A 25,308-nucleotide genomic window follows, 5' to 3' on the forward strand; every position below is an offset into this window, starting at 1 on the left:
CTTGCACCCATGTCATAATCAAATGAGCACATTCGTTACATTAACTTGTATGCGCGGTTTCATGCACCTAAAATCTTGCCGATGGTGAAGCCATGATGGTGCCGCTTGCATTCTCAAGCAGCAGACTTCCGAGGGCTTGCAAGAACTGGAGTGATGGTGTCAAGCAGTTGCGACACGCTTCGAGCTCTCGGCGTCTGCATCTTGCTCAGCAGCACGCGCATAGCACTGACCAGGGTGCTGACCATGCCGATAACCTGTCCTTCGTCTGTCAAGTTATGAGGTACAGACCAAAACTTCTGCGTTCAAAATGGCTATCGTCTTTAAGATGACTAACGGCATGGAACATGTCGAGGATGCTCAGGATCTTTACTGCACTATGCCAGCTCCTCATCTCGTAGTTAGTGTCGGGTGCTCCTTCGCTTGGCTAGGAGCAAGGATGCAACGCAATTATCGCAAGGAACTTACTGGCGGCCATACTGCCGGATATCCGCGCCGTTGCGTCACTACGTTCGCGGAACCAGAGACGAGATCTTATCGTCCCCATGCAGCGTCACAGTTATTATGGGGCTGCGATGCAGGGCAAAATACTCCCCTCGGCTGCTTCTGCGTCGCGACAGAGTGCATGTTTTACTTTTTCGTTGCTGGAAAAAAAGGTTCGTGAAGTACGCACTTGTGGTCCAAACCAGCACTGAAAAGTGGGCACCTAGGGAGTACCGTACTTTGTTGTTCTCTCGAAATGTCGTGAAAACGCGTATTGACGCGCGCACGCGCCCCTTCCCCTAAAAGAGTTCAAGAAAATGATAGAGCCAAGATGCCATCTGCACTGAGGCGCGGCCCGCACATAGTAATTGAGAGAAAAATCTTTGACTGAGTAATGTCCAGGTGTTTTTTTTTAAGTAGAATACAACCGAAGACAAGTTGTTGCGTACACATGTACCTCAAAAACTTCTCTGCACAATAGCGGGATAAAGTCGTTTGCCAATCCTTTGGGGGCATAAAAAGCATAGGCCTTATAAGAGCGCCTTTCGTGCTAGGAATTCAGCTGGTAAAGATTCGCAGTAATTACTCGAAATCGTATTCTACCTGCTGTGTTATGAAGGAGATAATGCGCCGCATATTTCCTTTCTTCAGCTTAAACTGATGCATCAGTTTGATGAAGTCGCACCTGGCTGTTTCACTTTCCTTTGGTATCTGTCAGAAGACTGTGCTCTATTTATGCGTAGCGCGCTGCTGTGTTTAGTTTTTTTTTCTGTGGTCGGTTGAGCGGTCGTTATAAGAAGCACGCTTTATTAAGTACGTGCGTCACATGCGTACCAGTATACAATGCACTATATTACTGGCAGATACCATGAATGCAATGCAGTCTGTTACACTATAGGCATGACGCTTTTTGTTTGCACGTTAGATTCATTTTTAATTCGTACTCATTGACACAAAGGAAAGACTGGCAATAACAAGTATCCGACTATATACGACGCAACATGCTTTGTCGCAGTTCCACGAATCAGAGTCGGTCGCAGCTTGAGAACGCTGCGATTGTTTCAGCTTCGCAGGTGTTTGAAGAGGAATGTGACTTTTACCTGATGGCTGCTGTCACCTGACTGGACACATTTACGGACCCACTACGCGGCACAGAAATGGGAACAGCACAAATGAAAGTCGAGGCATTGCGCGCGTGATGCGCTGCTTCAAGGTTGGCGTGCGCGCTCCGAAACGTTCAATAGTTTGGCGCAACGTGTATCGAAATTAACTCGCGCATACCGAGGCACTATGAACTCGTCTTGTCTAAATTCACCACAATGGAGGTTTCTCAGTGCTCGCGAAGCGTTGGAGCGCCGTGAGATAAGTTAGATCACTCAGATTTCCAACGAAATACAAAGTTAGAAGCCATGCAGGTGAACAGGCACCCGTGCTTGGGCCTATTGTGGTATTTGAAGCCACTGGGTGGGCAGCGGTTGTCTAGCAGTGTGCCGTAACGCTGGTTCATCCATAAAGTCCTTACCCGCTATAGGCACTACGTGAAGGTAGCTGGTATTAATTATGTATTCTGTCAAAATCTTGAGATGGTAACAAGGCTCGCTACGCGGGACTTGAAGGGGCCCTGCAACACTTTTTGAGTATGGTCAGATAACGCTGCCGATCGGTAGTAGAAGCTCCCGACAACACGTGAGCCAAATATTATAGCGCAGCGTGTGGCCTGGAATTCACAACAAATTATCGAAGTCAGCTAAAAATAGCTTGCTCTTCTCTCGACGAAACACGGAATCAAGCCCAGTACGCCCACTTATCAGCTGTAAGCTGATTTGAACATGGAGCGCTCGGTTGTTACAGAGGTAGCCGAGAAAGGCTGTCACTGGTCTACGCGCGCGCGCGCGACCACACTGAAAAAGCCGCGTATTCGAAAAAAAACGAGAAAAAGTGCTCAAGGTGACGAGTGTTGCGAACGACGGACCGATCCCACCGCTGCCACCACTGTTGCGTAAGACGGCGACGCCAACACGGCCTCGAAGGCGCCACTGCTTTCAACTTCGCCGGGAAGGTCACCAGCCGTTTGGTAGCGTATGTTTCTCAGCTCGCGACTGCTTCTGCGCAGAGCTGATAAGACGAGCGGACGAGACGACGGTGAGTTAAACAAGGTTTATGTACAGCATATATACAGAGGCGTTACAATTTCGGCACTGGGGCCGACAGAGACTCGAAGAGCCGAGCTCTCCTCTCTAACACATAGTTCAGCCTTTCGCCTAAGACCGCCGACTCACACACATGTCGGCTCTCCGACATGGGGACTCCTCTCTCAGGACCGCCGATCGCGACGCGCCGCAGGGCTTCTTTTATTTACACCGGGTCCAACCAAAATGTCCAATCAGAAGCGCCGCTGGTCGTCAGGGCAGATTCCTCCAATGGGGTTGCCGCGCCATGCGTCAGACCACCAGACACGAGGACGCCAGCTCGCTGTCACGTGCGCAGCTGACTCAATGCACGTGGGCCAGAGAAGCGCCGCGCGTGTTCACGCCTTCGAGTTGATCGCGCCAGGCGGACTGCGGGCTGGCCTTGACCCAGATTGCCTTTTTCAGAGGCACGGTCGTTTGACGAGGACTCGCTGGCATAACAGCACCCCCGCCGCCAGACAATGCACCGGAAAGACGAGCTGCTTCCACGGGGCTCGGATGTCAGGTGCGCTCGTTCGCCAGGTCCCTCCAGGTTCGCCTCCAGGGCCATGGGGAGAATACAGCTCCAGACTGTTCCGGGAACACATCCCATGTTTGACGACGGATCCCAGCTCCACTGGCTTGTCGCCACAACTTGTCGACCAGCTTCACTCGCCTCTTCTGACCATCTTCGGTTTCAGCACTTGTCGATGGTTCTGCAACTTGCCAAGAACGGTTCGACAACAGACAACACACGACACAAGCAAGTGCCCTCGGTCACCCGACAGAACACCAGACAAAGTATAGTACAACATATACCTATCTACGTGTCTATTGGAATTTTGTTCCCTCTACATCAAGAGGCACATGTGGGACACAAGACTCTTAAAGTAAGAACTTGAATTTTTCACACTTACAACAACGTAACGGATTAGAATACCACATAAAGCTGGCCCCTTGAGATCACTCTAAACGAGAGCGCTCAGCTAAGGTCGTGATGAGGTCAAAATTTTTGCCCCGAATCGCCAGCCAGAAACCGAAAGGTTGAGAAGTTACTAGCTGGAACGCACTGCTCAATGCACCTGCATTAGCGTTTACCTTTCCTTTATTTTTTTTTTGATAGTGAACGTCAAAGTTGCGCTGTGGAGCAACATGCTCCACTTCAGTAACCGGCCACTTTTAGGCGACGATACCTATGCGGCACCAAGAGCGGCTCACACTTTCGACGTTGCACAGGGGAACAACGATACGGCTTGCTACTGATTGACTCCTCACCGCTTAGCTCGATATCGTGTTCGATCACCGTCGTGTCTCCGGGACGGTCCGACAACACATACCCAAACTCGGAAACAATCTTTCTCAGGTCCTCTTTCTCAGGTCCTCCTTCACTTAAGCTAGGCTCTAGGTTTATCTGCTCCCGGATTACTTTCGATCCCCCTTCGATCACCTCACTAGAACTCAAATTTTCTGCTTCCTCTTCCTCTGAAGCCTTCAACAGCTGATTTACGACCGCTTGATGTTGAACATTGGGTTTCATCAAGTTGTAAATTTTGTTCTGCCGCCTTCCTACTTGCACCTCATAATTTGTATCGCAAGGCTTCGATAATACTTTGGCGGGCCCTTCCCAATCAACCTCAAGCTTGTTCCTTTTGGATGGCTGCAGCCGCATTACCTGATTATCAACTTCAAAAGCGCGCTTCTTCCCCGACTTCTCGTAGTGCTCCTTCGACAGCACTTTTGCCGCGTTTTTCTGGCTTTCCACTAGCGCTTCAATTTGGCTTTCCACTAGCGCTTCAATCGAGAGATCCTCACTCTGCTCTCGAATGAGCGTCTCTCGATCAACTCTCGGCAGCTCACTCCAACTTTCCGCTACAGGCGAGAGCGTTGCAGCCCTCTCGCTCTGACTCAATGGCGCCATGTCGTCTCCCCTTTCTCCGGAAACCGCGCCGGTCGTGTCGGCGACGGGCCGCTCGCGTGACTGCTCACATGACTCATGCGGAAACTTTCCTTTCTGGGGTTCCGTCGACCCGCCGACAAGGTCACTTGAGAGTTCACCGCATTAAACCAGGTCCAGCCTCCGCGAAAGCTTTCGCGCTTGCGATCGCGTGAGGGCCATGCACGCAAAGTTGGGGAAGAACGATTTGCCCTGCTCTTTGAGGAGCTGCTCCGAGTTGTTGGAGAAAAGATAAGGAAAACGATCATTTAGCGCGGCAGACACAGCCGCTTCGGTGCGAAGCTCACCGAACGGGCCTTTAATGACAACCGTGGCGATTGGTAAGCGAACACTCTGCTCCTCGGCGACCTGCCTGATCCACGCGCATTCTCCTGTGAAGTCATCCGGAGACACCAATGAAGGATGGACAACGTCCATGGTTGCCGCTGAGTCTCTAAGTGCTCGGCACGTTTTCTCATTCACCCTAATTTCTTGGAGATACGGCTCCAACAACCGAATGTTTTTTTCTGATTCTCGGATCGTTGCGAAAGCAAACTTTTCCTGACAGTTTCTCGCGATGTGCCCTTCCTTTTTGCAGTTGTAGCAGATTAGCGGCTTCCGTTTGTTTTCCGATTCAAATGCCTGTGTGGTAGAAACCTCACTCGATTTCTCCGCTTCTGTTTGCCCTTCCCCTACACTGTCCTTCGTAAGAGACGGGTCCTTTTTGAAATTACGGTGCTGAACGGGTTTCCGTTGATCAGGTTTCCTTGAAAAGCCCTCTTTTCTCTCATCTTTTCCAACGCGCACTGCCCTGCTGTGCAACTTTCGGCGAGTATAATACTCCTCAGCTAACTCTGCTGCCTTGTTTAGCTGTACTTCACTAAGTCTGTCCTGCAGCCAAAGTCTGACATTATCCTCGATGCAGCGGTAGAATTGCTCCAATGCAACGCATTCCACCACTTTATCGCGATCATCATAAACACCTTCGCCCTTGAGCCATTCAATTAAATCGGCTTTAAGACGAAACGCGAAGTCAACGTGTGACTCATTCCCCTTTTCAGCATACCGGAACCTTTGCCTGAAAGCCTCAGGTGACAACTTATAACGTCTCAAGAGCACTTCCTTAACCTCGTCAAAGCTCTCAAACGCTTCCCTAGACAAGCAAGTTATCGCGTCGGACACTTCGCCGGGAAGAAGAGCTAGCAGGTTCCGCGCCCAAAGAGACCGCTCCAAAGCGTTTCGCTCACAGACGTGTTCAAACTTGACGAGATACTTCGCCATGTCCTCGCCTACTACGAACGGTGGCAATTGGTCACGAATTCTAAAACCGCTGACCTGAATCGTCGGAGAAGCTACGCTAGGCGCCTGCGAACACTGTAGGATTGCCAATTCTAGTCGTTTCATCTCAAGGCGCTCCTGTCTCTCGGCCTCCTCGCGCTCGCGACGTTCGCGCCTTTCAGCTTCTTCACGTTCGCGAGCTTCGCGCCTTTCAGCCTCCTCACGTTCGCGAGCTTCGCGCCTTTCAGCCTCCTCACGTTCGCGAGCTTCTACTTCTCGCCTTTCAGCCTCCTCGCGGCGTGCTTTGATCTCCACCCAGGCCTCATCGACTTCCTCAGCCGACACTCCCTCATCCTTCATGATCTCAAGGATCGCTTGCTTTCGTTTCGCACGGCCCAAAGTAATGCCGAGTTCCTCACAAATTTCGATGAGTTCCTTCACTTTAAGGTTCTCCATCGTTCACACTAGCCTCTTGCTGTTTGCCCCTGTTAACAATTTACTTGCCGTACCCACTATAAGTCAACTAGCAAGACGCGCAAGCAATTTTTCACTCTCCCGTGTTTACCCCCTCCGCATTAACTTTGGTTTCAAAGACTTCGACTTTGCTTGAAACGATCAAAGCTCACTCTAATGCTTCACACAGCCCTTCTCTAAACTACTACAACCTGAGCTAGAGTAGTCTGGTGAACTGAGGGGAAAACATCAGGCACTCACCGCATCGATGTCGCTGACGCCGGCCGATCCCGCAGCTGCCAACCACTGTTGCGAACGACGGACCGATCCCACCGCTGCCACCACTGTTGCGTAAGACGGCGACGCCAACACGGCCTCGAAGGCGCCACTGCTTTCAACTTCGCCGGGAAGGTCACCAGCCGTTTGGTAGCGTATGTTTCTCAGCTTGCGACTGCTTCTGCGCAGAGCTGATAAGACGAGCGGACGAGACGACGGTGAGTTAAACAAGGTTTATGTACAGCATATATACAGAGGCGTTACAATTTCGGCACTGGGGCCGACAGAGACTCGAAGAGCCGAGCTCTCCTCTCTAACACATAGATCAGCCTTTCGCCTAAGACCGCCGACTCACACACATGTCGGCTCTCCGACATGGGGACTCCTCTCTCAGAACCGCCGATCGCGACGCGCCGCAGGGCTTCTTTTATTTACACCGGGTCCAACCAAAATGTCCAATCAGAAGCGCCGCTGGTCGTCAGGGCAGATTCCTCCAATGGGGTTGCCGCGCCATGCGTCAGACCACCAGACACGAGGACGCCGGCTCGCTGTCACGTGCGCAGCTGACTCAATGCACGTGGGCCAGAGAAGCGCCGCGTGTGTTCACGCCGTCGAGTTGATCGTGCCAGGCGGACTGCGGGCTGGCCTTGACCCAGATTGCCTTTTTCAGAGGCACGGTCGTTTGACGAGGACTCGCTGGCATAACACGAGGCGTGAGTGACGCTTCTTGTTTGCCCTTTCCATCCCTTCCTGCTCAGCTTCCAGCGCTTCCGTCGGGACGAGAGAAGAGAGAATGTGATTACAGCGTGTGACAAAACTTTGTATCTCCGCTCTTACTGGACGGATTCTTAAAATTTTTGTGGCGTTCAATTTGTGAGGTAATACGCTTTTCCAGTGAATTAATTTCATGGTTACTCAAAAAATTGTTTCAGGGCCCCTTTAAACAATTAGAAACGTCGTCACTGGTGTCTTTCGTATAGACTGATGCATTTCGTTTGTTACTCCAAGTAGTTCACATGCTCTTCGTATTATTCTCGCGGGAATTATTTCATGACTCTGCATGTGTATGGCAGGTATAAATATATAGGGATAGAAAGCTCCCTATCCACTGGCTGCTGACAAAAAAAGAGGGTATGCGAAGTGTCGAAAAGAGAGGTGCTCCTGCCTGCTTTTCGACAGGAGTTTGCAGGCCAATGACTGCTGGTCTTCAATGAATGTACAGGCAGAACGTGAGATGCATCGCCCTTAGTGCTGGACGACCTGGAAACAGTCGCACATACGTCGTCGGGTGATGCGAAAAAAACTCGCGCGTACAGATTATCAAATCGTTGAGACTTGGTAACAGGCACGCCCGTGTATTCACGAGCCGTTGTCCTTAAAGCGGAACTCCCATGCATTGTCGACCATATTGGGACAATGTCGTTTTCAAATAGCGTTGACAGTACTGCGACGATATAGGGTGGTTAATTTTGCTCAGATACTCGTCAATACTTTTAATGAAGCATTGAACGATCGGTCAGAACAGAAAATGAAACGGGGAACTACTCCGTGCCGCACGGTGGGTATCAAATGACATCATGAAATCCGCATGCGATAACGTCACGAAATCTGCTACACACAGCCACGGCTATCTGGTTGTAAACATAGCTCACCTGCTTCGATGGTGCGACAATCGAACTGGCGATGTCATTCTACGTGGTATCATGCTGCGCAAGCTCGTCTTAACTGGCAAGTTGCAAGTTCAATGGTGATTGTAGCCACTATCTGACCGCGAGAGCGTCGGCTTTTGGTTTCGACCTGCCGGTGCGGGAAGCATCTGACGTGCCCCTAAGCGATCTCTTGGTTTCTAAATATTGTGCAAGCAAGACCCGATGTCAACGGTGATTATCACGCTCTATGCAGCTGACAAAACTGAACTGCCCCGCCGTGGTGGTCTAGTGGCTAAGGTACTCGGCTGCTGACCCGCATGGCACGGGTTCAAATCCCGGCTGCAGCGGCTGCATTTCCGATGGAGGCGGAAATGTTGTAGGCCCGTGTGCTCAGATTTGGGTGCACGTTAAAGAACCCGAGGTGGTCGAGATTTCCGGAGCCCTCCACTACGGCGTCTCTCATAATCATATGGTGGTTTTGGGACGTTAAACCCCACAAATCAATCAATCAATCAAAACTGAACTGTGCTCGCGTCGTCTTCACCTCGTGGAAAAAAGCGCGTGCTGCAACCGTGTGCTGGGCAAGGCGGAGTTTTGAAATAAAAACGAAAATTGGCCCGAATCTACATGTTACACTTTAAATGTCGTCGAAAGACGGTAGTCTTGCGTCTGGAGAGAGTGAACAAACCGTTTATTTGATGTTCTGCGCAAGAAAATTGGTGAATGGTATTCTGTAGGCGCTGCGTTAAAGTGCCTCACGCGTGCAGCGGAGACGAACAAGCGCATCTAGGTACGTTAGACACGAGTGCCATTTGGCAGTTATCTTCAAAAACGAAGGCGTGCGCGACCGCGGAGAAAGATGCGCGCCAGTCTCGGAGGTGATTAGGGGTAGAATGCAAAGAGACGGGCAGGTGCCACCACCATGTCGTCGTAGCAAAGCGTTGAAAACACCTCCTTCAGCTTCGCGTTGCACTGTCAGCGCAGCGCGATAAGCGCTATAGCACAGTCCTTAGAGTTACTTCTGTGTGCCTCTTCTAGTATAAAGGCAGACATTGAAAAGGTAGACGTGTTGTTATGGTGCCTTATATATGCCCAATATTTGCTTTTTCAATTGACAATCGCACAACTAAGAACGCTAAACTTTGAGCAATATTGGTGGAGGCTGTGGATGGGGTTGGCCATTTGGTGCCGTTTGAGGTATCGTTAGGGTGGACAAACAGACAAATGTACAGACAGACAGACCGAAGTTTTTCTGTCGAAGGTCCCCGAGAAAGACTATCGTCTTTAAAAAAGTACGGACTTACGTCACATACACAGGATGGCCCGCATTTACAAGTGGTATTTAGGAATCACCTACTATTTTCTTAGTTTGTTTTCTTAGAAACAATCACTTGCGGTTGTATAATTCGGCACATAGTGCCACGGTGCCGATGAGAACACACTTGTTCAAAGTTTTATAGAAATCACTAAATATCTGAAAAATTGCCGGAGTTCTCCTTTAACGGTGAAATTCCTTTGCGTCGTTGGCGCTTGGCTCGTCGCAGCGTGCACCTCTGCCGGGGTTCGCAAGGGCATGGCCGCCGCATGCGACTCGAGGCACTGGCCAACGTGATGACGAACCAGCGTCCCCGACATGCATGCTCGATATCGCCGGCGGCAGCTGCGCATGCTTCGCGCGCTCGGCGCAGTCTGTGGCACAGCTGTCGCAGAATGCCGCTGTTTCCTATGACCTGATGGACGGAGCAGCTGCAGCAACATGGCTTGCATCATTCGCTGATGTGCGCCACTGCACTATAGGTCTGGCGGCGCTGCCTAGAGAACAACTGGTATTGCCGTTTTTGCACGCTCGTGGCGCGCCAACAAGCCAACCGCTCCGCCGCGTCTGCCGCGCCGTGCTCATCGTCACCGGTGCCTCCCACCCTAACAAGGATGCCGCGCCGATGGCAAAGTGCCGGGCTCGTTTTGCAGCCGCAGCACGGTAGCAGTCGAAACAGAATCGGCGACAGCGAATCGCGTCTTCCTTCGTCGTCGTTTGCGTAAAGATGGTGGTCTTCACCGGCGAGTGTTGGGCAAGCGTCGAGGACAGAGCGGTGAGCCATGCTTCGTCGCACGAACGACTAAATTACAGTGTGTGCCCGCCATATATAGTCACTCACTCATCATCTCTCGTGTTTTGTGAAAAGCTTCAGAATGGCCTTGTTTTCGTTGAAACGCGTCGGAAAGATCGATGAAGTTGTCACAAGCCTTCCCATACCTCGTCGTTATATCGGTGGGCGTTATCGGGAGCGTGGTTCAGTGATATTAGCGATATTGTTCAAACTGACGTTTTTGGCCAAGGAGCTGTCATAGTTGGACGACGCCTCAGTCGTCCAACTATGACAGCTCTGACAACTGGTCGGGCTATTGATCCCTTCTCCAGTTTCTGTTATGCCCTTGTTGTCATGTTCAAACACTAGTGCGTGTAAAATAGTGCGAACGCAGGTCGAAGCACGCAGTCGGGCTGCGATATTTATAGATGAATCATTATAATTAATGGTTTTCGCTAATCTGCAGGGCAGTATGTGCGTAGTGTATAGCGTATTTATTTACAGCAAGTGCGCTAGATAAGCTATGTACTTACATGGGCACAACACAATTTTGAGGCGCATGTGGCAGTTAAATCAAAATTGTATGGTGGCGTTTGGGGAATTCTTTTGTGAATGCTGCGACCCGCTTTGGTTAACGCATGCCAAGAGAGTGTGATATTGTGGCATATGCGTGGTACGTTGGTGCGGATTAGGGCTTAATCGGATGTTGGATGCATGTTCGACTAGGATTAAGTCGCTATGACATCCGAGGTTTAAACCTTAATGCTCTGCCGGTTCCGGCTGCGACCGTCTAATATAGAGATGATGGCTGTCTACATCCCGACGCGTCAACAACTTGCATGCGCGTTGAACGTGAGCTTAGTAAACAACGCCGTTTACCTTAGAGGGAGCATTTCCAATTAGAATGCAGGTGAATGAAAGTTGGTTTCGCATCGCCGCAAGGGCGAAGCAATGCATACGATAGCAACAAATTGAAAAATTATAAGAAGTAAGGGAGCAACTCACTCATATAGCAATGGGCCAGCCTTGACTCATTCAAACCTTTGGGTAAAGAAATGCAGTCGGTGTAGCGAGCGAATCCGCCTTTGTGCTGTCTATGCCTTCAACGCAGACTTGTGGTTAAGTATACGATTCTTATGACTGTATACCATCGTAAGTGTCGTATCAGCAGTATGGTATCAATCAGCAGACGGCGCATGCATGCACCGTCTGCTGATCGCTTGTACAGATGCATGCGACGTGTACGACAGCGGATGGCTCTACGTCTGTTAGCTGAATGTACGCGTTTGCTGGCGGAGCCGTGGAGTCGGGTCTCTAACAGCATTTTGAGCGCATTTCGCGTGACAGAGGCTGCAGGCGCACGTTTCCCCAGTTTGTGCAGCGCTCGTCGGCAGCTTTCGCGAACATATACACGCACACGAGGCACGACGCGCGGGTAGATTGTATCGATTTGGACTTCACGAAAGATCATGCCGATGGCAAAAGTGAGTCTAGAGTTTTGATATAATTGTTATAGCAAGACTGCTTATGATGGTGAGTTCTATATCAGCTTCACATTGCCAGCTCTAAGGCTAAATGCTTTGTCTGTTATTAATTATAGCCGACAGACCGTTTGACTCAAGTGTGTTGTTCAACTCAGGTGGGAGCAATTCTTCCTTCTATAAAAACAAATAGATATGTGCGTTTCGCAGACAAGGCTGACTTGGTAAATAGTTCTCACAACCCGCGATGATCGTTCTATTTTCCGCGCTTTGGCGACGATTCCCCGATAAACAGCACCTGCGCCATCGGAGCGGTCTTCTTCCCCATTACTGGACTGTCACGCAGTGAAGCCTACGCGTGCGATGGAATGCGTAGCGACACTAAATCTTTATTTCCCATCACGTGTCTCTTCTGGCCGTATACTGCCAGCTTTGAATTCCCCCTGTAGTCTGCGAAGCTGTCACGTGTTGTCGATGCTCAGGAATCTGAGCTTTTTGTTTTCATTTTGTTAGCTTCTTAGTTAACCGTTGCCTGCCATCTGTCTTGCACGCCTACACGTGAGTAGGGGTGTGTTTGTCCGACGTTATGTGAAGGAGGTTTCATAACGTTTCATAAAGGGTGGTTAATACGTTCCCATGCTTCAGCCTTGGATCTTTGGTTCGGAAACCCGATGCTCGCACTGTTTCAGTACTGGAGCTGAATCCTTGGGAGCCGATGAAACGGCATCCGCCTGCCAATGGCGTAAGCATGCAGACAATTTTTTTCGGGTGGGGGTGCGGGGTCGTGGCACCTGTTTGATCTGACGGGCAGGTAAATGATCATATTGCGCTTTGTATGCCATGGCGAAAAAAAAAAGAAATTTGCAGAGGAGAGTATACGGGCCTGGCTTGCACGGGACACTGCTGCCTAATGGGATGTATTTCATGCGCACGCCTCATTAGGTGGAATAGAACGTGTTTCGAAGCACCACGTTCACTAAAGTAAGCGTGCGTGTGTGACACAATGGTGATGGGGCACTGAAAAACTTTCTTTTCTGAAAATGCCATCGTGTTTACACGCTTTGCTCATTTTCGCGACGCTAACTAATAGTCTTTGTGTTGTCGTTATGTTATTGACGTTGACCGTGACAAATCACACCAAGTCGCTTGATGTTTTAATGGTACTTAATCGCGAAAGCGGCATGCTTTGCAATAATCAAATGGTATACTTTACAAAAGTAGCTCGTTGCCAATCTATCTAGCACGTCATTTGTTTTTGCGAGGCTACGCGAGAGATGCTTGTTATCATTGTGCTGATTTCCGTCTTGGTGCAAGTTTTTCACATCTGCTGAAGAGATTCGAAAGCGATCGCAGCTGTTCTATTGTGCTTCACTGAGTGATGCCCGAAGTGATTAGTATTCGCCAACCTAAGGTTAGATGCCGTAATCTGAGCTTTCAGAGGTTTCTTTTTTTTTAAATAATAAGCTCTGATTATGTTTGTTTAGCAAGTTATGTGTGCTGTCTTTCGCACCTGTTATTGTTGATTGCTCGTTGCCCCATTTTTCAGGAAAGAGTATGAAGCCTGAGGAATCTTGAAGTGGCGTTTTGCAGGTGGCGTGGTTTTATTTCTTTAGCATATCACGAGCAAATTTAACGAACACGAGTCATATTTTGGTGGCGTAAGACGCCTCGCTCACGCTCGTTGACCCTGTAATTATTATGTACATCACCGAAAGTAATTAAGCGAGAACGTTCGATTTACACCGTGAATGTGTCTATTAGGCGTGACATTAATCGGCCGACCATGAATATTTCGCTGCGAAAATGGTTCTGCATGTTTTCTGTTGAAGAATGCTTGTTGCAATCGTATACGAGCGGTGAGATGTATTGAACAATTGCGTAACTTCTTGCTTCTTTAAGTACAGCACAATCTCAGTGTTGTTTCGTTGGCGAATAGTTTTATGACAGCCAGGCATTAGAATGCACGTGTACTTGTTTGAATGGGACAAACCTTGCTTTCCGGAACACGAGTTATTTCCTTGAAAAAAAAAAAACGAAACTCGTATGCAATAGCGCCTTTAGCGTTGATGGTGGCATCTAGTGAAATAAGGTTCCACCACTTTGCAATTACCGAGATTTAAGTTAGAAGGTTAAACGGAGCTACAGTGTAGCGGATCTCGGCGGCTAGGATGTGACACTCGCTATAATCGGCGCCACATTCTTGTTAGCATTCGTACTCCGTGACTCACGGGAGGGGCTTTATTGATTTCGTCGCCCAGAAATGTCACGAGCGGCCATCAGAATAAGTAGGAGAATTAAGGTTTCGAAAGGCTAGCTCATCAGTCAAACTAATTGGGGGGGGGGGGTGATTGTGATGGTGCAGCAGGCGCGATTCTTCAAATCGACAAACTGTACATCATCGTCGTGTAACGTTGGTTAGGTGTTGCGTGATGAAGTTAACGCTACATTCCAGTCTGTACCAATAGAGCATGTCATTTCGTTGACCCTGTAAAGTGTAAGCACATGCAGTCGTACTAGAGCAACCTGCTCCCTTTCACTTTTGGCTCCAGTCGGGACTTTCATGCAAAAACACCAATGACTTGTACCTAACAGGTGAACTAGTATTTTTAAGGATGGAATATTTAGGGATGCTTTATTGAAACAACCATCACTTTGGTCATATAGTATCATAAAACAACGTGATTTTACGAATTATTTATTAACGATTTGCATGACTAATTCAGTGATAGCTCAGAGGTGCCAAGTGTAACCTATCTGGATTATATATTGGGCTACGTTTGGTTAGATCATGGAGATGTTACGTAAATGTAGACGTTGAAGACAAGTTGGGATAAGCAAACAAATGCAACATAATAACTATACAGTCACGTGCTAAGTCGTTAACTCGCCGTTAATTTCAGTAGCACATGGTGACAATTACAATGACATCAATTAGCGATAGCAGTGACAACAGCTGAAAATTAAAAAAAAACACAAGAATGAGCAGCCAAAAACGCTGGGGCATTTTCTTGAGACAGTTTACAGGGACCTCAGTACTGTGATTAAAATTCAAGAGCAGGTTGAAGCGTGCTGCCAATGGAACCACATCCACGTCATGGTGTTGCCGTCAGAGTCTAACAGCGTGAGAAAAATTCTCGATAACTGAAGTCAGCGTTGACATTTCCTACTGCGTCAGACACAGTGTCAGGGCAATGGACGAAATGTCGGCGTCATCAGCCTAAAAGGCCACACGGGAGACACGTGACACAGCTTATTTTCGCCTAGAACGCAGAACAACAGCGACTAGTCGGTCATTTGAGTAGTGTGAGCTCCCTTGTACGCATGTCACGAGCCCTTGCTAATACAGACAGCGAGAAATGAAAAAAAAAATTAACATTGTGCATTTTAAACGACTCCTTAGTAAAAGATCACCAGGCGAAATAGCTTTTTGTCGTAGCTTAGATGGGTCTTCAGCCACATCACGGAAGCCACAAAAGCAGCTTCGTGACAGCGCTAAACATTTGCATGCAGCAACATCATTTTTCTAGACACTCTGCTTTAAGAAGTTTTGGTGTGATGCGTAACGGATGACAGAGTTTAATACACGGTACAAGCGAGGCAGATGAGGTGTCCCGACACTGAGATCTAGGCCGTCGGATTGATTGTCGACCAGGGAGGCTGCATTTAGATGCTAGAACATCCGTTTGCTTAAAGTCCGTTCTCCCTTCAACACTTTTACCGATACTCATGCAATGACCTAATTAAAGAAGTTTAGCGCCTCACGAATGGACTGCTGCGAAAAATTTTTGAGTTCCTCAAGTGACTGCTGTGACTGCTTTTGTGACTGCTCAAGTGACTGCTCGCTGTGACTGCTTTTTGTCTTTTCTTGGCCCGAGGAGCGCGCTGGCAGCTAAGCAAGGATGAATGGCACGAAAAAAAGAAGTGACGTCATGCGCGCGTCATGACATTGAGCGTTTTTTCTTTTATATACTTTTAACGTGCAGCTTATTTTCAGTGTGATTGTGAGTGCGCGAGCTAACACGTGCCGGCTTCCTGCGGCTTCAGCGGCAACTATGCAGCTCGCGATGGTCAAACGAGCAAATGATTTTGAAATCGGCCTTATGGCGTGGCCATTTGGGTATGTGGCATCATTTACAGAAAAAAGGAGGAATGGTACCCTAGCTCATTTTGAGAATGAATGGTAAATTCCAGGAGGTGTGCTGCGCTTTACTTTAGCTGGCATTTTCTCAGGACCTTCAACTACACATTGGCAGCATTTTCTGACCCTGCTGAAGAAGTGTTGCAGGCCCACTTTCAATTTTTGGTCACGTGATAGATACCCACATGTTCTATATTAATTTGGTATTCCCCACTGCGCATTCTATATTCATGTGCCCCATATCAACATGGAGGTTTTTTGGCGCGTAAAGCCTCTGTAATAGCTTGAAATTAATATAGAAGAGAACTATGATGATTGGACCCATCGTCGTACATAATGACACTGTGGAGACGCCTGTGTGATTCATTTAGAGCACGAGACGCCGATGTGCACTGAAATGGTGAAGCCCGCGCGTGTGTAGGGTCGTGCAGAAAGGTCGAAAAACGTGAAACCTACTTTCCTCCACGGAAGTCATCCAGGTCTTAAATATGAAACGAGCTCGCAGAAAGACGGGGAATGACAGGCACGATCACGTGCTTCTGTGTGTTCGTTTGAAAATATAGCGCTTGATAACATACACGAAGGAAAACACGCATCACCAACTAGTCCCGCAGCGTGTTGTGTTAAACGACAAGCCTCGTGGTGTTGCGTCTTCTGGCTGGACATATCGCAACAACACCATTCGGTTTCGACACACACCTGGGAAAATTGCTACCGACTTGTGTCGACCAAGCTCGCTCACGTTACCAGAAACCGTAATAAAGTATTCGTTTTTGAGCTTTCCGACTCCAGTGTGATACTGTGCAAGAGTTCACTATTTCACCCTCCCGTTTTAGCACTTTCTGATCGACTGTAAGTTTGAGAGAAAATGGACAAGCGCCCTTCGGAACGAATGCTTCTTTATCCAGACGGCGATCTCTATCTAATGAGCGCACGCTCAAATTGGCTGTCCATTAATTGGACTCCAGGGGGATGGGTCGTTATCGTAGCCCTCTTGCACAACAGGGATATATATCTATAGCGCCTGGCTCTAGAGTGTTTGTTGTCGCAGTCGTTCAGTCTCTAAAAGGGCAGTATCAAAATTTGACTGTCTTCTCCTTTGGAACTCGCTGTGTCGGCTTCGTCTTCACGATTGGTCGTCCCATGCTTCGTTTCCTCCCTTTCCAACTTTGCTTTTGCTTTCACTCTCTTTTGATGTAGACAATTATCGCCATTGTCATCATCATCATCATCATCATCATCATCATCATCAACAACAACAACAACAATGATAACGAATATATTAACATTCATAGTATTATAATAAGAATAATTAAAGACTTAAAACTATTTTACTGGTGGCCTTTTCAGTCACACTTCGCATGAAAATCATAACGCCTCCTATAGACTTGTTCTGTGGTTGTAGGTTCATAACAGGAGAAGGATTTTTTTTCAGTTTTGTTCTTTGTTGGTAGTCGTAAGCACTAACGTGTGGAGAGCGATCTTTACAAGCTACTGCTTCATGATACTGCTTGAGAACTCACGCATGAGTATCTAAGCAGCTCCGCTTTTATTATTTTGTTTTTAGCCTATCGAACCTGCGTCTAGAGCAGACATACCTAATCTGAACCCCAGTTTTATTAATTAACCCCAATTTCAATATCTTTCGGTGGGGCCATGAGAGGATCATGACAGGTTAAGTGGCGTGTAGTTGATGGCAAGAAGCGAACACCGGCGGCAAATATGCGGTAAGAATGGTATACAGCGAAAGCTTGTTAATTAGACCGGCGTTCTTTTCAGAAAATCGGATAATTCGGACGCGTCTTTACGTACCGGTGAGCATACGCATTGTCTGATGCTGTCAAACGTTCCTTAATATGGGCGTATTTGGCGGGAACCTGGCTGATTCAGAGGATCCTCAGATGCTCCCAGATAGAAGTGCACAAAGATGCCACTCAAAGAAGCTAAATAAAGCGTTGGTGAAAGGCATAAATGCATGGCGGTGGGCTTTCCGAAAGGCCTGGTCGCCATCCAGAATCGTGTTCTTGGTACGTAATAACTAACAAAGCATGGATTAAGAGCTGGTTTCGGCTTAATACATAGATTTTTAAGCTGTGGTCATATTGTGTAGTCGCGATTAAGGGAGGGGGAAGCGGACTCGCAGCTTATTGTTTCTTTTTTTGCTAAATAAGTGCTGGGTTTACATATCGAGAAAATTAAAGTGTGACGGGGTAGTAGACGTTTGCTTAACGTTTTCTTGATGCTTTAGACAATTAGACATTTCTTTAATTCGGACAGTACTTCAGGTCCGTTCAAAATACGAATTAACGAGCTTTTACTGCATAAACCACTTGACTGGGGACGAGTGAGTGAATATGAGAAAGCACGCTGTTCCTGCCTGTTATCTAGTCCTCTTGGCTACCCTCTGGTCTCTCTATGGAGGAAGGTACAGTGTTGTGCCGTCTGTGTTTGGGCGTAACCTTCACCAATGCCAACTCATTCGAGATTAGAATGGCCGACAGCGCGGAGTGGAACGACTGTGGCGTTGATGAGACTATTGAACACATCTTATTTTACTGCCCGGCATACACAAACGAGAGGCTTCACCTGCGCAGTGCTCTAAATCAACTGGGCAGAACTGATTTCACTGTTGAGAAAGTATTGGGACCATGGCACTGCCCATTGCAATTCTAAAAGGTAACGAAAGCGCTATAGCGTTTTCTCAAAGACACCAGTCTGTTTCATCGTTTGTGATGTGAAACAGGCACGCGTTGGCTCAGTCAGTGACTTTTCTCTTCTCCTCTATAACTTTCCTTTCCCCTTCCCTTCCCCAGTGCAGGGTAGCCTACGGTGGCTCAGCCCTGGTTAACCTCCCCGCCTTTCTTCTTATTTTCTCTCTCTCTTGTGATGTGCCAGTGAGCCTCAGAAAACCGCGCTGTTGATGCTATAGGAGGAGGTTGCACGCTATGAAGTCGTTCTGTCCACCTGACAAACACACTCCCCTCCCCTCCCCCCTCAACTCTCGCACTTTTCCCCTCTGAGAGTGAATGCGATCGTGGCCTGGAAGATTAGGTTGATAACAGCTTAACAGCTTCCCTTTTTGGCAGCCATCTTGTTGTGCAGCAGTTGACATAATGTTATCAACTTATACTGTATATTACGCACTTTATTCTAGCATACTACGTACTTTAGTTGAGCTTGCAAGTTGAGCTAGTTGGTGGAAGTGTCTATGTTTATATGGTTTTTCGCCGCACCAAAAACACTGTTCAGTGTTCTTCTCATCCTCTGTTGTCCGTCTTTCTAAAAGTTTCAAAACTGATTCAAGACGAAGTTTCATCTAGGACCTCTTACAGTACACAAAATTAGCACGTTTCTTATGTTTGATTCATCCATACATCTTCTTCAACGGTCTATATATTTTTTGTTTGTTTTCCGTTTGCCCCGTGACCTGCAAACCGGGGTGTTCCTTCTTGCATTACCTGCAAAGTACCTGGTGGATGCAACACCAAGTTTTATAAATATAAACGCCACATCACAAGTTAGAGTGTGGCAGCAATGCAACGAATGAAAAATTTCTGTTTTGTTTGACCTTATTTGTTGAGCGATCCCTTGTTATTACTAAAGCACAGGGACTAAGTGCATTTTGTGATTATTGTCCACGTCTTTACCGTGCTAGTCATTATGCAAGAAAAGAGGAGCACTCAGCGCCACACCGAAACAATATACTTAATAATAGTATTATAAAAAACCTTTATCGTCTCTAGCCCACTATTTAGCGCCACCAGGTTTGGGGTAATGATGTTAGTATCATTAAATTTATTATTGTACACCTTTCTCTCTGGCGTGGTACGTAGAAGATAGTCAATAAAAATTACCATACTCGGCACGATTAAAAAAGCTGGGTTGGAAACGAGCACAAGTGTGTTAATTCGATCTCTGGCTGAGCGAGTGCTGTTCTGTTACTTATTTACTACACACGCCTTGTCTACGTTACCTCTACAATTCTGTTCAGCGGCTGCCAAATGCTCTTGATGTACTGGGGTGATAATATCTGCAATTTGCTGTTCTGCGCGTATGTATTGCATCGCATGTGTGTTCCATTTATGTATGTTATGTATAACTTCGAGTTGCTGGTCACAATAATACCGAGAAATTATCTCGAGACCTGTACGGTACTTCTTTTTTGCAAATAATTTTTTGTACTTCCACCCTGTAACGGCCCACTTCTGGGCTAACAGTATAAATAAATAAAATGAAATTTGCTTTAGTGAACGTGTTGAGCTATTTAAGGCGATCTGTTGTACAGTTGCTTTTTCTACATTCATTTCAAACTATGGTCTTGCTCATGTGGTGCACATTGTTTACTGGCACTGTGTTAAAGGTTTGATAAAGCGAATGGTACTTTTATCTTAGTTTAGGATGGTCAGTAAATATTAACAAGTCAAATGATGGTAAATACTCATCCGGTTTTGAAAGCCCAGCTTAAAAATCATGCAATGCTTCCAATCGAAGTGGTTTTTTTTTTCGAGTGAAATGCCGACATAAATCGAAAGATGCAGTTAGGCCTTGTTTATTGCCTCACATGAGGTTTTCATCGCCGTTGGTCGTTTGTAGTTTTATTTCCTGTTTATGTCAAACCCCATAACATATGACTTTTTACATGTAGAAGTGAACACGTGTTTTGCACCCTAGCTTGTGATGAAGTAATTTACACTCACGTGTTAATACTTTGTACTGTGTTTGGCATATTATGTTCAAGTTGATGTATTGTGCGGGCGTTTTAACTGTTTCTTTAGTATTGTTTCATGGGTTTGATGATGATGATAATGATTACAACGACGACGACGATGATGATGATGATGATGATGATGATGATGATGAAAGCCCATATGTATGGCTCACAGTCATCTTGTCCCTTTCGTTTTTTTTTTGCGCAAAAAATAACGTACCCTTTACTTCTTTCTCCGCACTTGTCAATCGCAGGTCTACCGTGCTCCGAGCGGTGGCGCGAACGGGCGGAAAGCTGGAGAGCTGTTCCGATGACTGGAGCAGCGGTTGTGGCGGCGCGCCTACATGCCCTGGCGGCGTGAGGCGGCCATGCAGCAGATCGGTCAGCTGCCGCCCATGACCCAGGAGCAAGAAGTTCGCACGGCGCAGACGCCCCCCTGTGCGAATGGCCCCAATGGTTCGGCCAGGCAAGATGGTTCGGGCCCAACGCCGCTGCAGCAGTGCAAGAAGCCAGGTGATAAGCCACTCTCCAGGGAGCTGCTGGAGACCCTTAGGCGAGAGTGCCTCGAGCGTAGTGTGTGTACAAGAGTGGCGCGGCTGCCCAGCGTGATTGAGAAGGCACCGCAGCCCATCAAACTGGAGACTCCTTTCTTCAAGACGGTGGAACCGTCGGACGTTCACATTCCTGAGACCCCCGCAACAGCCTCGTCCAAAACGGACAAGTCACATTTAAGGTCTCCATCGCAGACACTGCAGCAGAGTCTGCACCAACAAAACTGCCATCAGCACCACAACCAAATTGTCAGAATCCCATTGGCCAGCATTAGGCCCGGGAGTATTCGGAAACACGGGAGTTCCCAGTCGGGACTTCGAGTGCCTAGGTCGTCGCCAGTGTCGGTGGAGCGTTCTCAGCGTCGATCCAGCACGGGACTTTCATCCCCGCCTCCACTGCAAAGTGCAGCGCAGTCTGCACAGCAACAGCAGCGGCATAACCAACAGCCACAGCGACATCGGGCTTCGGAGGAACGTCCTCAGGGAGAGGGCGACATGGTGTGCAAGAAAGACGAGAATGAAGTGCGCGCAGGTGTTGCGAAGTGCAATTACGTGCTCAGTGACAACTACGAAAACTTGTCCGGTGACGAGAGTCCCGCTTCGCGTTCTCTGGAGGCATCCAACGTGGATCACAAGGCCATCGAACTTTTCCTGCCTCTCGTAGACGCCATGGAAGGCCAAGGACAGAACGATCACTCCGCTGGTGCTACAGTTGTCGCTTCGAAAGAGTTTTCCGAAAGTGCTTCTGGTGCCACCGAAGACTACGACGACCTGCCGGAGGAAGGCAGCCTCGTCATTGACGACGAAGGCGTAGATGGTGAACCGAGCGCACCTAGCGGTGCTGCCGTTTCGAATATTGCAGGTTCCAGAAAGGTGGGGTCTGGAACGAGGTTAAAGTGGCCACATGAGTCGCCTACGGCTGTGACGTCCGAGCCACCTCATGAGGCATCGTCTAATTCTCCCGCGCCGAGGGCTGACCTCATCTCTGCGACACGGAATCAGGTCGTCGACGACGCCACCAACGCCGCCTCAAGGTGGCAAATTCTGAAAGACCTAAAGAACAAAAGGTCCAAGTTGGTAAGTAAATGCATGAGCACTTGCACTGTCCTCGAACTCAATACGAAGCCCTTCAAGGACGTTTAAAGCTATCTGCTTCGCCAGGTTTGGAAAACGGCGCACATTCGAAGGATGACCTACTGGTCGCACAGCCTAAGAGGTATCTTTCCCAGGCACAACTGATTCGGGCGATGCCATATTTCCGTATACAGTGGCGCGTCACCTTCTCACAACAAGCCTCCGCTGCGGCACGTCCATGAAGGCTTTCTCTTTTCATTTCGCTGATGGTAAAACACTCAGCGCCTTTTTGATATGTCAGTACTAACGATGTTTTCTATTTATGTGGGTGTAGCGTGCAAATTAGAACTAGAATAGTATATATATATATATATATATATATATATATATATATATATATATATATATATTCTAGATACTATTTTCTGTGACCGTACAGTCCTGAATGGACAAGAGAGCTCTACTTATTGCAGCATTGTCAACATCTTGCAAAGCGGAGCTCTGAACGGAGTGTTTCAATGAACCAGCGTAGTTTTCGATCCACGCAAACTGGGAGTTATAACGTCACGGTTCTGCGAAGACTGTGGCCACCACTTGCGAGCAGGCGTCCGGAGAACTCGGACAGGAGCGTCCAGGCTACGCTCATCCTCTTCGTTCACGAGAATGACTTCATGCTTTCAATGGCGTCAGCAAATTGTACTCTGCGTCATGAAGCCACCTTATGGTCATCGACGCCAGGCTTGCCATTTAGACTGAGCCAACCCATTCAGAATTATTGTTTTTCTCATACCTGTTTCTCCACCTTTATAATTGTCAATATTTTACTTGTGTGCGTCACAAAGTGAGAGAAAGATATACTAAATAGAAAGCTAACACGTCTGTCTTTTTTGTAAATAAGTTACTTTAAACTTAAACATCAACCATATTCTAGCATCTATAAATGGTACAGATAACAGGAACACAGACAAAAAGCCACATAACGTCTTGACGAGGTCTGTGCCCTTCCCCACCTCTTTTTTTGGCAACAAAGAGTGAACGGGTATGACCAAAGTCCAGTGTATAAATAGGTTTATGTACAAATAAAGAAAGAGCTATGTGCGGGAAAGACATGGCTGTAAATGAATAAATAAATAAACGTTTCTGCAACTTTCGAAAAATAATATAACTGTTCAACAAAGAGAATAAAAAAAAATGCTTGTATCTGAAACGCCGAACTGATTATTTACGGAGTTTGACGTCGATACACTTTAAGCGCAAGGATATATATGAATATACATAATACAGACCTCAGCATATTAAAAATTCAACAATGAATGTGCAAAAATTGAAAAAACATGTTGCCGTGCACCTTTAACATAATATGCAAGTTCATTGAAAACTTTAAGATGTGTGATCGGCACATTCAAATCCTCAGAAAGACTAAATGTGTTAATTATTTAAAATATCAACAGCATATCCTCAGAGTGAATGATGATCAGTGGGGCGAAGCTTCTGAGAGCTTCATCGGCAGACCGTTAATCCACTGTCTGTCTGTCTGTCTGTCTGCCTGCCTGCCTGCCTGCCTGCCTGCCTGCCTGCCTGCCTGCCTGTCTGTCTGTCTGTCTGTGTCTGTCTGTCTGTCTGTCTGTCTGTCTGTCTGTCTGTCTGTCTGTCTGTCTGTCCGTCCGTCCGTCCGTCCGTTCGTCCGTCCGTTCGAGTGCTGCAGTCTCCAAAGCATCGGTGCGGAGTGAGCTGCCCCAGCGCCATCTAATGAGCAATTCGAGTACTAGCGGAGCGATCGCCGCAGCGCCATCTAGTGAGCATTCCGAGTACAATCGGTGGTCTCGATGGACGACGCCGCGGGACGCCCTAAGGAGCTTCGCCCCTAATAAATTAAGTAAATACGGTAAGACATGCGCTAGCATTCCTGTAAATTCGAAAACACTTGTAAATACATAATCGAAATGCTAGGTAATATTGGTTCAAGATGCTGCGAGTTTTCCTTACTCAGCGTATTCGTAGAAACAAGCACAGTACTAAACTGCGCACTTACGTATGCTGAAAAAAGTATAGTTTAAAGAGATCGTAAGCCATTCTTTCAAGTAATCGCCGAGTGATATTGGCATTCAAGTTTATTGCCGTGCGAAACGATTTGCATAAAAATTTCTTGAGCTTGTCCACCTAACAAGAGCGAAGTGAGAGAGACTTGTCGCATGCTTTAAACACTTTCTCTTTTTCTTCGTCTTAACGAGCGTGCTACAGAGAGATATAACACGGGGAAAAAAAGATACGCCAGGGCACGTGACGCAACGCGATAGCTCTCTCCAATGAACATTTCCAGAAATCGCAGCGCCGTGCCTTCCCATGGCGGATCAGGGCTGGAGCATTATGGGAAAGCAGAGCGCCGCGCAGGCAGAGCAGACGACGCTTTCCCTCTTTTGCCTGCTTTCGCTTGCTTTCATCGTGTTCTCTGAGTGGTTTTGGCTGGCGTAAGGTGCTGCTATCGTGAAGAAACGGCTACTTCTGAGTGTTCCGACTTTCATGCTCGTCGACAAGGTTGTAGTACTCGCCACAAATAGCCAGAATCATCACCAGAACATGCCGTTGAAAAAGAAAAGTGGTGGACAAACCTGCTCTGTTCGTGGGTGTCATAAGACGCGAAAAACATTGGACGTTTCGTTTCATTGCTCAGTGCTATTTAAGGACTTGAATTTTTGCCATGCTGCATCTAAGTTTGATCTTTGTCAAGATATTTCAGTTCTAGTTCACTGTGTAATATTACGGAGCTGGGGTTTCACCATTGAAGCACACCACGTAATACGCAAAGTTATAGAGGTGACACCGTTAGATGCCTCATTAAGAAATCACAGGGTCCCTTGCGCATTCACCTAAGAGGACACGAAAGTGAACCCCATCTCGTTTTTATTGTCGGCCAATGTGCAGAGCCTGCCCCGCCAGTCCATGAGTGCCAGCAGGTTGACACCATGAGTGCGAACCCGTTTTGCATCGCGGCTGGGGGAGAGCACTGCTGTAGCTTGGGCAAGTGCTGGCGT

The 25,308-nt window shown here is 47.7% G+C and overlaps 1 protein-coding gene across 1 annotated transcript in view; it reads left to right on the forward strand.

Annotated features, from left to right (window-relative positions):
• Nucleotides 1-25,308, forward strand: part of LOC119161190 (uncharacterized) — a 197,991-nt gene that overhangs the window by 105,154 nt on the left and 67,529 nt on the right. Inside the window, exon 2 of the mRNA XM_075889646.1 lies at nucleotides 20,906-22,279. Coding sequence (XP_075745761.1) covers nucleotides 20,996-22,279 — 1,284 coding nt within the window. The 5' untranslated portion in view covers nucleotides 20,906-20,995. The remainder of the gene's footprint in view (nucleotides 1-20,905; nucleotides 22,280-25,308) is intronic.

The sequence above is a fragment of the Rhipicephalus microplus genome, chromosome 3 (assembly GCF_043290135.1).
Source record: "Rhipicephalus microplus isolate Deutch F79 chromosome 3, USDA_Rmic, whole genome shotgun sequence".
Classification (NCBI taxonomy): domain Eukaryota; kingdom Metazoa; phylum Arthropoda; class Arachnida; order Ixodida; family Ixodidae; genus Rhipicephalus; species Rhipicephalus microplus.